The following is a 13,092-nucleotide window of genomic DNA, read 5'->3' on the forward strand; positions in this document are numbered from 1 at the left end:
ACTAATGGGTAAATTACTCCTCTACATTTCAAATTTGCTTACTTACCAAAATAGTGTTTACAGGACAAGGTCATCAAAACAAAACATACTATTAATTATTCCATCAACAAAAACAGAACTTGGTAAAAAAAAAAGCTTTCTCATCATATGCACCAAATGTCTGGAATGAAGTCCAAAACATCTTAAATCTAGAATCACTTCCATCTATTAATACTTTTAAAAACCTTTTAAAGTCAACTCTGACTGAATGGTGTAATTGCTTTTAACTAGGTACCCTTTAAATTGTATGTCTGCATTTGCTTATGTTAAGTATAATGTCTTGTGTGTGTATAGTGTATAGAGATTTGTGGTGTAGTGTGTAATCTTTGTCCTGTCTTTTATGTATTTTTTTAAAAACTTTTTTGGCTGCCTGTCTTGGCTAGGACTCCCTGGGAAAAGAGTTATTGTTACTTAAAAAAAATTAAGGGAGTCTTATTTTACTTTTTTTAGTTCTTTAATGTGTAAAGTTCCAAAGCACAAAGTCACTCCAAGTGGAGTCATTTTCTATATCAGTGTCAGTGTTTCTGAACTCCCTGAAACGCCTCCATTGTAGTCTTGAGTTTCTTCCGGTCTCAATATTCCTCATTATAATAATTAATACGCAGAATAAAGGGGCGGGGCCTGGTTGAGTTAGCTAGTAGTGTGTTAAACTGGCGGTTATGGTAAGGGGCGGGACAGTTCCCAAACACACTCGAAGCGCTCGACCAATCACAACACACTGCTCCAGCCGACCAATCAGAGCACAGTGTGGTTTTCAGAAGGAGGGGCTTCATAGAGACAGGTGTGTGGGCCCTTGGAATCATCCAAACTCCCCTCCCACCCCCACTCCCTTTGCGGCACCCCTGCCAGGTTGCATAAACAACTTGAGACATTCCCTCTCGAACGTGGAACTTCGACACTGGTCTTGGTGTCGCTTGGCGACTTACGCCACAAGAGTAACCCCTAAAACGATGTATGACATAGGATGTGGGGATATCGTAAGCTTTGACGCCTCTCGCGGTTCAAACAAATAGAGCTGGGCAACAAACTCAAACTCCTCTTCTCTTATATCAAATTTGCGAAAATTTTTAGACTTCATTTTAGACTTCTAATTCTTTGTTTTGCTCCTCAGGATGTATCTCCTGTCCAGAGGGTGAAAGTTTTCTTTTTTATCTTTTTAATGCCTGAAAGATTTAACCAAAGATGCCTTTCTGCAACCACCATCCCTGGGATCAAATGACTGATATCAGTGGCCATTTGTTTGGTGGCACGGAAAGCCAAGTCTGAAGCAGCTTAGTTCAGCAACCACTTCAGGAGACAATCCCTGCCCCTGATCCAAGTCTTTCAGCAAGTCAGCTTGATATGCAGGGCACCACCAGCTTGACCCGGTGCCACACACGCCTTGCCGGAGCCTTCAATGAGGGTGCCTCACTCTACGAGAGATAGCTAGCCATATCACATATCCTCACTCACGCAATCCTTTCACATTTGCGTAATTCTAATGTTGAAAGGGAATAATGCATGCTGTATATGGCTTCTTCCAGGACTTCTCCATCTCGTTTAGAAGATCTGGAAGAAAAGTAAAGCTCATGGGGGAGGGGTGATCATGGCTCACCAGAAATCGCTCATCCAGTCTACCGAAGTGAGATCCTTTTTTTCACGTGACCAGGTCAGATTCAACCTGGCCATGGCACAGGCCATTACATCCAACAATTCCTCATATGCGGGGCTGACAGAAGGCAGAGCTCAACAAACTCACTCTCTTCACCCCCTCCTACCACGTCAAGCTCCTCTAGAGTTATGCCTAGTTCACACTACATGATTTTAAGCCCGATTTAAGCCCGATTTGCAAGTTAACGAGCTCGCCGACAGGTCAGGCTGTAATCGCGTGCAAATCTGCGGGTGATCCGCGCTCGCCAATCTTTGAGTGTGAAATACTTAACGACGCATCAAAACCCCTCGCTGACACATCGCCGACGCGTCGCCGACGCCAGAAAAATATCTAGCATGCCAAATATCTGGAATTGTCGGCCGACTCGATAGCCTGTGGTGTCACGTGTCGCGACGAGCAACAGCCAATGATCATCTTGTTATGATATTACAAAAGCCCTTTGTATTTGTAACCATCGTTGCCAAACCACAACAGGCAGCTGCTTTTTCATTATAATGTTTTACTCACTTCCAAATCTCTATCTGACAGACAATCCCTGCTGCCCGCCTGTGCTTATCCATCCGTTCACCCATATTCTTTTTTTTTTTCTTTTTTTTTTTTCGGGGTTCTAAACAGATCATTGCACAAACAATATAGGCCTATATATATATATATATATATATATATATATATATGAAGAGTTCAGATGCAAAAGCCTCTAAATGCCATCTGAAATTTTCTCATAGAATGATCATTTTTATCAAGCTCGTATATTTAAATTCAATAATTTCACTTAAATGGCAATGAAGATTACCTATTAATTGTCATTTAAGTGAAATTACTGAACTTAAATATACAAGCTTGATAAAAATGATCATTCTATGAGAAAATTTCAGATGGCATTTAGAGGCTTTTGCATCTGAACTCTTCATATATATATATATATATATAGGCCTATATTGTTTGTGCAATGATATATATACCCCATATATATATATATATATATATATATATATATATGGGGTGTGCGTGTGCCGGTTTCAGAATTGGTGTGACGGTTATGACATGAGTCAAATGACATAACTCATCGGTTATTATATTGCCTATTTCCTTTTTATTTTATAAATAGGCCTACATGCAATTGGTTGATGAAACATTTATTAAAATTAAGATACAATTTGTACAAAACGAAATTCGTTTTAAATAAATTATTTCTACAAAGCAAAGTGATAAAAATCATGTCTCACGATTTACAAAACAAAACTTCATTAAGTGGTAAAAACCCAATATAGCATCTTATGATCCTATCTTTTATTACAATTGTTTTTGAGCTAAAATGTAATACACATCATATATACACACTGTATATGTTTCTTTTATCAAACATGTTTGGGGCCAGTCAAGGGGTAATTAAACTGCACGATCAGTTATCGGTAATGATATTGTTTATTATTGCAAATGTTTATTGCTAATGTTTATTATTGGAAATGTTTTTCATTTGTTTAATAAATCTCATAATGATGGCACATCACTATATCATAGTCATAGCTTTTATTTCTATCTCAAATGATTGAAAGAATCAATTACAGTTGGAAACGTATAGACCAATAATAACACAGACTGTCAACAATTGTTTTTAATTAGTATTTAAACATTCTCTATAATAGAAAAGATAGAAATTAAAAAATATTTTAATAACACGTTTTTTTGCGGTTATAGAGTTCTAATGACGGTGCTCAACTATATATATATATACCAACAATTTTGTCCCGCCGTCCATTTGCCATTGGAATGCGCCAAGACTTGTTGTCAGCTCCTGTAGTGTGTAAGCCCCTGTTGCAGAAGATTTACGTAGTGTCACATAGTCTGAACACCACAACGACTTCAAGACTCCAGAGCAAGTCATGTAGTCTGAACAGCACAGCGATCTGCCGACGTTTAAAGTTGTGTAGTGTGAACTAGGCATTAGACGCCGCCAGCAACATGCTCTCTGCTGGATCAGTAGATGCCAAAGAGCGGGCTTCCGGATCCAGAAGATCGGCAGTGCCAGCCCGACCTGTGAGCGCTATGCCCTGCTCCGCTCTCAAGTAGACAATGCAACCATGGGTGTCCTCAAGTGTTATAAAACGAGGACACAGAGACATGGACTTTCTAAAATATTGAAAAATCCAAAAATTGGAATCTTCTTTTCCACGTGCTACAAACAAACGGCACCTGCAGACAAAATAGTTGATGATGTGTAACTCGGACAGCCATTTATCCTCACAGGCACTTAGTGTAAAACGTCCTGGACTACCGTCTGTCAATGAATATTGCTGTGTGTTTACATGTGACACCGGTCATGCTGATGGCATTCCCCATAGCATCAACACCAAGACGCAGCATCAGAGATCCACTTCGAAAAGTAAACTATTCTAGTAGAGCCCAAAATCAAAATCAAGACTTTGCAAAAAGGGCATAATAGATCCCCTTTAAAGACTTAAAAATATGGTTCATTGCTCAAGAGAGCTGACACAAACTCACAAAGGCAGCACAAATGCTATTCCAATTGCACATTATTATTTATTGCTTGGATGTAAGTTCAACTAATGAATGAATGGTTTGGCTTGTTGACACACTGTGGCTCTGTTTACAGCTGGTATTAAGATGCGTTTTGGTCGATCGGATCACAAGTAGACGACGCTAAATACAGGTGTAAACAAAGTCTAAAACGTTTTGAGCTTGTCCACTTTCCACAATTTCCAGACGTAGTCGAAAATAAATTCGACTTGCTTTCATAGTGCAAACACTCATGTGGTCGAATGACCTGCAAACAGCCACAAAAGACCTACAAAACGCCTACTCTCTGCGTACTGACCTAATGCGTAAACATTACGGGAAGAGCAATGGTAATTTGCATGAGCTTATTTCGTCCGTTAGATCGAAAGATCTAAAAAATACCCATACATTAACCCGCCCATAGACCCTCCCCTCGAAGAATTCAGGACAGAAGTGGTTTAAAGTGGACAAAAGAGATGGATTAAAACACCAGGTGTAAACGGGAATGTGTCTCTGTGATCCGATCGGCCAAAACGCATCTTATACCAGCAGTAAACAGGGCCTGTGTTGTGGATGAGTCTCATGACTGTTCTTTGACCTGCACGGGTCCAGTTCATCCACCTCTCTTATCACGTCCCTCATTGATTCATCTCCGCTGTCATGAGTCTGGCTTACGCTTGGGTTAATCATTAACATACACCAGTGGAGAGAATCAGCTCTACATCAAAGCATTCTGGGACTCTGTCAGAAAAGATGGCAAAAAACCTCAGCTTGTCATTGGGGCAGAACCCTTAAAGCGACAAGTTTATACTTTATTCACCCTAAAAGTTCATAGTAGCACTTTAACCATATAACTGCATTATAATTGATATGCACATTTCTAAGGCGTCTAAATTACCAACATGATCAAAACCTTGCTGATTAAGCTCTTGCACACAATCTACAACAGTCCTTCTTTCCTCTGATTGATAGTTTAGGCTTTTTTTAGCAAGTAAAATGCCTTTTGGTATTACAGTACAAACGTCCTCCTTCAGCTCGTAGTTCACGTGTCTTTCTGCTGTGAAATATTTATTAATTTTTATCAAGCAAATGTAAAAATAAATTTGATATTGTTGTTAGTTATATTTCAAGAAGAACACTTACTGGACGGAAGCAAGTTAGGTTTACTTGATTATCCATACATCATTTTATAGAAAATGGAGAAATGTTTATTTATTCGTCTCTCAATCATCATTGTATTGCATTGCATTACATGTTTAAAAACTACAGAGCTTTGATCATAAAACTAAGCATTATAATATCATCTTACTAAGACATATTATTGGCAGATATAGAGTGACTACCATAGAGTGACTACTATTTAATGTAAGTATCTGTTATACTGTTATAAAGATCTCATTGATTTACATTACAAGCATCAGAAGTTCATATAAATATCAGCATGTGCACCAAATTGCATATTTTTGCTCAGTTTGAGCCTCTAAATAAAATTGAGCTGTTTTCCCTCCATATTCTCAGGATATCAGAATATTTGAGCCATAAAAGCCTGATGTACAAAATATAATATAAAACCTAAAACGCATATGCAAACAAATATTTGTCTTTTCTTTTTTTTTTAAATATATTTTCTCTAAAGGTTCAACAAACCTTAAATGTTCAATTTTCAACAAAAAAAAGGATCTTTTTTTTAACTATAATTTCATATGTCAGGCTTTACAGGGACAAGCTGTACCTGACTGCACAGTTTTTGCTCTTTTTTCTGAGAGTGTATGACGGTTGGTTCTTTGCCGTGTGTGCTGTTAAACGAGAGCACTAAGCCGTCCCACTGAAGCATCCGGCAGGTGCTGGCCACTCTTTGCTCACGACTCTTTCTGATTCACTTCCATCCCCAAATTCAAAAAGAGCCTGAAACTTCACGCTGGTGCATTTAGTGAGTTTGCACTGAACGGTTGCCTGGCCTTTGAAGTCTCGGAGCGAGCAGTGAACGCCACCATCGCCATCATCGCCATCAACTGGGATCTCGGTAACGTTTGTCTCGGAGGAGCTGGAGTTTTTCCCACAGACGATCCGCTCCTCGTCCACGGACACCAGGCTGTGCCCTCGGATAAACTCTGGACCTTGACAGTAAACCTGCGTCACGTCCTCCACGTTCCTGAGGTTGTTCCTGATCCAGTCGGAGAGGTAGCGTATCCCGCAGTCGCAGTGCCAGGGGTTCCCGTGGAGCTGAACGAGGCACTGGAAGTCCAGATCGTCGAAGAAGCCATGCGGGACTCTCCGGAGCCGGTTCGTGGACAGGTACAGTTGCTCCATGTCGTGCTGATCCTTCAGCAGATCCTCCTCCAGTGAGCTCAGGTTGTTCTTCTGCAGATGGATGGCTTTCACACCGAACAGCCCTTTGAAGACAGTGCCGGGAAGCGTCGTAATCCGGTTGTCGGACAGATCCAGCTTTTTCAGCGAGATGAGGTTCTGGAAGAGATTCGCAGGAACCTCGGAGAGCTGATTCTGAGACAAATCCAGATAGGTAACGTGCAGCAGTTTGTGGAAGACCGAGGGGTGGAGCTGCGCCAGATCGTTCTTCTTGAGGATAAGCTTCCGGAGGCTGGGCGGGAACACGTCGACACTCAGGTTGCGTATGCGATTGCCTCGGAGGTTCAGCTCCTCCAGGAGATCCAGGTGGGAGAAGATCCCTGCCGGAAGCTGCGGGATCATGTTGGCCTGCAGCGAGAGTGCTCTCAGGAGAGAGTTGTTCTGGAAAACATCCGCAGAGACCGAGCCGATGTGGTTGAAGGACAGGTCCAGCTCCTGCAGTTTGTGGAGACGATGGAAGGGACGATCGGGAAGAGACAGCAAGTTGTTCCCTCTCAACTGCAGCATCTGCAGCTTCTGCAAAGAGTCAAAGATGCGGGCGTCCAGAACGCAGATCTTGTCGTGGTTGAGCATCAGTCTCGTGAGGTTGGCCAGCGACCCGAAGGCCTGCACTTCAAGCGTCAGCCAGGGGTTCCCGCTGATCTCCAGCTCCCGCAGCTCCGGCAGCCGGTCGAAGGCGTCGCCCGAGACAGACTTCACCTGGCCGTTGAGGAACACCAGTTTGCTGAGTCTGAGGTTCTCTCTGAAGGAGTGTCCATCCAGACGCGTGAGGCCCGACGCCACTACGATCAGCTCTCTGACCTGAGCTGAGATGTTGAGCGGTAGCGCTCTCATGGCGTCGTCTGCGCAGACCACCTTAGCAGCCGAGAAGCACTGGCACAGTTCAGGACAGCCTCGACTGCAGTGCAGCTGAATCAGGACCAGCAGAAGCGCAGGCCAGTGTTTGCTCATGACTTCTGGGAACAGAAAAGCCACAGGTCAGTTGCAGTCGCTGCTTCTCTTCCAGTTTCCAAAGATAATAGCATTTTAACAGTTTGCAAATGTTACGGGAGATCAAAGATCTCTGCATTTTCATGAAGATTCATTACAGTAAGTAGAAGAAAACACGCTGGATGTCATCTAATGCATATTAGGTCTTGATGATTGAAAGCAAATGAAAGGTTTTGCTTAACCTTAGAGTATATTTTGGCACACACTTTTATCCACAGCATTTTTTGTCAGCGTGTGCGTTCCCTTGAAAATCAGACCCTTTACTTTTACACACATTTACACTTCACAATAAGGTTTCACTTGTTAACAACTGACATGAACTAAGAATGGAAAATATGTCTAAAGCATTTGTTAATCTTAGTTAATGTTAATGTCAACATTTACTAACTTATTGTCAGTAATAACATTTAATAACTATTGTACCTGAACGAATTTGAACTAACAATGAACAGTTATTTTTATGAACCAATATTAACAAAGATGACTAAATACTGTAACAGATGTATTGCTCATTGTTAGATATTGTTTGTTAATGCATTAAGTAAGGAATAATTGACGACAGGCCGTTGAATTATTAGAAAAATAATGCACACCCGAGGTGGTAATGCGGTCACGACGCGAAGCGGAGTGGCCGTTACACCTCGGGTGTGCATTATTTTTCTAATAATTTAACGGCCTGAAGTCAATTATTCCGCTTATACTACAGTTACCACACCTCGAAACATTGTTCAGATTATGTATTTCAAGACGTTTGTAAAGTTTTTGTCATTAAAACGCTCTTGTATGTAGGACTAATTTCTTACGCATCTAATCCCATGCCTCCGTTGCTAATTCCAAAACGTAATTTCAGAGTTAGTAACGGAGGTTTGAGCCGCTGATAGCAGACTAATGCTGAGTTAGGGTTAGGGTTAGGTAGAGTTAGTAACGGAGGTTTGAGCCGCTGATAGCAGACTAATGCTGAGTTAGGGTTAGGGTTAGGTAGAGTTAGTAACGGAGGTTTGAGCCGCTGATAGCAGACTAATGCTGAGTTAGGGTTAGGGTTAGGTAGAGTTAGTAACGGAGGTTTGAGCCGCTGATAGCAGACTAATGCTGGGTTAGGGTTAGGTAGAGTTAGTAACGGAGGTTTGAGCCGCTGATAGCAGACTAATGCTGAGTTAGGGTTAGGGTTAGGTAGAGTTAGTAACGGAGGTTTGAGCCACTGATAGCAGACTAATGCTGGGGACACACGACTAGCTGACACATTCTCTGACTGTTTTCATCGACTGCTGCAGATTTTAAACACCGACTTTGAACACAGACTGAACGCGCTGAACACGCGTTTGGGCATGATCAGTCATAAGTATCAAATTACATTCATAACCGGCCTTAAAGTGTGTTCCCGGCTTTATGCAGTTATTAATGCAGTTATTAGAGAGAAATGTTGCAATAATGAGACAGAAAAGCATGTGCGTCAATATTATTATTTATTTATTAATTCAATTCGTTTTAATTAATTCGTTAATTCTTTTTTTTTCTATTATTGACAGATGACAGTAGACTAGCCAAATAAATGAAACCCAAAGCCCTTTTAACAAGTAGGCCAATCAATGATGATTTATTTGTTAAATTATCTGCAATAAAAATCCGTGCTGCAGGACTATCCATTTATTTAGCCTATATTCAGTTTAATTTTCTATTGATTATAGATATGACTTTATAGTTTGTTTATTCAAATTAAACTGCATGTTTCTATTGATTGTGAAGCTAGACATTGAAAATTGCAGATCAAGCGCACGGGGCGAAATGCTTTTTCTTGTTATGAATTGTATCCTATTTTCCGTTATTACAGTTGACTACGCGAAGTGATATGGAACTGTAATGCGGTCGAGACCTGCCTGGAACTACTTTAGCCGTGCGTTTCCCTGAAAATAATGCACACCTTAGAACGTTCGTCAACCAATCAGATTCAAGCATTCAACGGCCCTGTAGTATAACTAACTTTAACTAACAGGACCTTATTATTGCGTAAACAATGTATTAATAATGAACAACAATATATTTATGAACTGATATTAACCTATATTAATAAAAGCTGTAAAATAATGTTGTCTATAGTTCATGATACCCGACTCATGGTTATGAATTCAGTCTTGAATTGTTAAGATCTCATTTATCGGCTTATTTATTCCAATGAAAAGTATTTATATTAATATTATGCAAAAAGAACATTTGGTAACACTTTACAACAAGGTTCATTAGTTAACATTAGTTTACTACCTTAGTTAACATGGAATAAGAATGAATAATACTTAGATTAGCAGACTTAGACTTAGCATTTATTAATCTTAGTTAAAATTAATTCCAACATTTACTAATACATTATTAAAATCAAAGGATGTATTTGTTAACATTAGTTAATGCACTGTAAACTAACATGAACAAACAATGAACAGCTGGATTTTTATTAACTAACATTAACAAGTAGAGTAGCAAATGTATTGCTCATTGTTAGTTCATGTTAGTTAATACATTAACTAATGTTAACTAATGAACCTTATTGTAAAGTGTTACCGAACATTTAAATTTGGTCATAAAATAGGATCAGGGGACTACAACTAAAAATGCATGAAATAAAGAAACAAAATGCATGAAAATGAGTAATGCATTGCTCTTCTTTGGAAATAAACAGTGTTGTGACGTACCGCTGTTGCACACATCAGCTCCCGGAGAAATGAGTGACTCTGAGGATCTCCGTCTGATGATCTCTCTGTCTGAGGAGGCTCACTGTGATTGGTCGAGTCGATCAGACTGCTGAAACACAATGAGTGCTGGTCAAAATATCATTCATTTAGTTCAGCAGTAATGAAGAATTCTCCCGAATCCAGAGCTGATGTGTTGGTAAACCCCAGACAGAGGAAGGTTTGAGCGGAGCGAGACTAATGGATTGACCCACACGGACCGTTGAGCAACACCAGATGTGCAGCCTTTGATTTATTTGCTTTTCTATAGTAAACAGAATTCAGGTGGATTTCAGAACTGACAGAAAATCACATAAATCAACATCATTTACAAATTCAATCTCACATTTTCACAGACCAAACATCTGTTAGTTTGTGAAAGTTTAAAGTGTCCCTATAATGGATTTTTGAGATTGACCTTTCATGTAGTGTGTAACACAGCTCTAAGTGAATGAAAACATCCTGCAAAGTTTTAAATCTGAAAGTTCACCGTATTTAAAGTTATTGTCTTTCAAAAGTATGAGTCGACTCTGAGTCAATGAAGTGAATCGTTTTTCAAATGAGTCATAAGCCGTTTCATTGTGACGTCAAGACGAAACATTAGCATATTGCCCGCCCACTTACAGCGCGCGCAGAGACCAGGGAAAACTGTCCAGGAGACGCTGTGCTCTACAATGTGAAGGTAAAGACAGTGTTTTCACTGCCCAAGGACGAGCATGCGGAGAATCAGTGGTTAAAGTTCATCTTTACCACGGTAGTATAATCCTAAACTTTTGCTGTGTTCCCTTTATTTTACTGACGACTGCTTTTCAGATCTCGGAGGTCAATGCAGGATTTGCAAACCGCTTTCTCGTGAAAAATGGTGTTCAAAATACTTAGTTTTGAGTTTTATATTGTGTAGGTCTTCTGCTAACTGGCTAACTCACGTTATCACTGTCTTACTGAAATACTTCAGCTAATCAGCTGTGGGCCACTATTACCTATAACTGTGTCTATTAATGCAGATCGTCTGTCGTTCTCACTACTCTGAGGAAATATTAAGCATGGAGCAAGATTTGTTTTACGTTTATGTTACACCAGTCATTCACGCTAGAGCTCGGCTAATGTATGCACTGTTATTAATACAGTTTCCACATGTTCACCACAATATATTAGAAAAATACTCTGTAAATAAATAAGTAGGCCTATAAGTAAAATAATGGGTTTGTTGATGGACATGCACTTGTTAATGCTGATGGTGAGGAATTACAGTTGGAACATCTCATAATGTTCCTCAAACTGAGTAGAGTTTCACTGAGAAACACTGAGTCCTGCTCGAGTCGTCCTGATGGAGGTTCGGGTTGAATGACAGTGTTTCATCATCGGACTCGCGCTCGCGCTCGCACTGATATGGTCAAATCAACGTCATTGTTCGTTACTGTGTTTAGTTTACAGTGTAGGAAGCCTCAGGACACGCAGAGCTGATGTTGTTATGGCAATGGGCGATTTTGTTTTCTTGTTGTTATTTTGCTGTACGGGTAAACCAATCACAACAGACTGAGCTGTCTGGCCAATCAGAGCAGAGTAGACCAATCACAACAGACTGAGCTGTCTGGCCAATCAGAGTAGAGTAGACCAATCACAACAGACTGAGCTGTCTGGCCAATCAGAGTAGAGTAGACCAATCACAACAGACTGAGCTGTCTGGCCAATCAGAGCAGAGTAGACCAATCACAACAGACTGAGCTGTCTGGCCAATCAGAGCAGAGTAGACCAATCACAACAGACTGAGCTGTCTGGCCAATCAGAGTAGAGTAGACCAATCACAACAGACTGAGCTGTCTGGCCAATCAGAGTAGAGTAGACCAATCACAACAGACTGAGCTGTCTGGCCAATCAGAGTAGAGTAGACCAATCACAACAGACTGAGCTGTCTGGCCAATCAGAGCAGAGTAGACCAATCACAACAGACTGAGCTGTCTGGCCAATCAGAGCAGAGTAGACCAATCACAACAGACTGAGCTGTCTGGCCAATCAGAGCAGAGTAGACCAATCACAACAGACTGAGCTGTCTGGCCAATCAGAGCAGAGTAGACCAATCACAACAGACTGAGCTGTCTGGCCAATCAGAGCAGGGTAGGCCAATCACAACAGACTGAGCTCTCTGGCCAATCAGAGCAGAGTAGACCAATCACAACAGACTGAGCTGTCTGGCCAATCAGAGCAGAGTAGGCCAGTCACAACAGACTGAGCTGTCTGGCCAATCAGAGCAGAGTAGGCCAATCACAACAGACTGAGCTGTCTGACCAATCAGAGCAGAGTAGACCAATCACAACAGACTGAGCTGTCTGTCCAATCAGAGCAGAGTAGACCAATCACAACAGATTGAGCTATCTGGCCAATCAGAGCAGAGTAGACCAATCACAACAGACTGAGCTGCCTGGCCAATCAGAGCAGAGTAGGCCAATCACAACAGACTGAGCTGTCTGGCCAATCAGAGCAGAGTAGACCAATCACAACAGACTGAGCTGTCTGGCCAATCAGAGCAGAGTAGACCAATCACAACAGACTTAGCTGTCTGGCCAATCAGAGCAGAGTAGACCAATCACAACAGACTGAGCTGTCTGGCCAATCAGAGCAGAGTAGACCAATCACAACAGACTGAGCTGTCTGGCCAATCAGAGCAGAGTAGACCAATCACAACAGACTGAGCTGTCTGGCCAATCAGAGCAGGGTAGGCCAATCACAACAGACTGAGCTCTCTGGCCAATCAGAGCAGAGTAGACCAATCACAACAGACTGAGCTGTCTGGCCAATCAGAGCAGAGTAGGC

General features: G+C 41.2%; 1 protein-coding gene and 1 long non-coding RNA gene across 2 annotated transcripts in view; one reads left to right on the forward strand and one right to left on the reverse strand.

Moving 5' to 3' along the window:
- Positions 1 to 13,092, forward strand: part of LOC309502108 — a 105,018-nt gene that overhangs the window by 20,688 nt on the left and 71,238 nt on the right. The window lies entirely within an intron of this gene.
- LOC309501960 (uncharacterized protein) lies at positions 5,828 to 10,490 on the reverse strand. The gene is made up of 2 exons (XM_082174260.1): positions 10,246 to 10,490; positions 5,828 to 7,530 (listed from the first exon to the last, which is right to left on the reverse strand). The coding sequence occupies exon 2, from the start codon at positions 7,523 to 7,525 to the stop codon at positions 6,020 to 6,022; it is 1,506 nt and encodes a 501-aa protein (XP_082030386.1). The 5' UTR covers positions 7,526 to 7,530; positions 10,246 to 10,490; the 3' UTR covers positions 5,828 to 6,019.

The sequence above is a fragment of the Leuciscus leuciscus genome (genome assembly GCF_965113295.1).
Source record: "Leuciscus leuciscus genome assembly, chromosome: 6".
Classification (NCBI taxonomy): domain Eukaryota; kingdom Metazoa; phylum Chordata; class Actinopteri; order Cypriniformes; family Leuciscidae; genus Leuciscus; species Leuciscus leuciscus.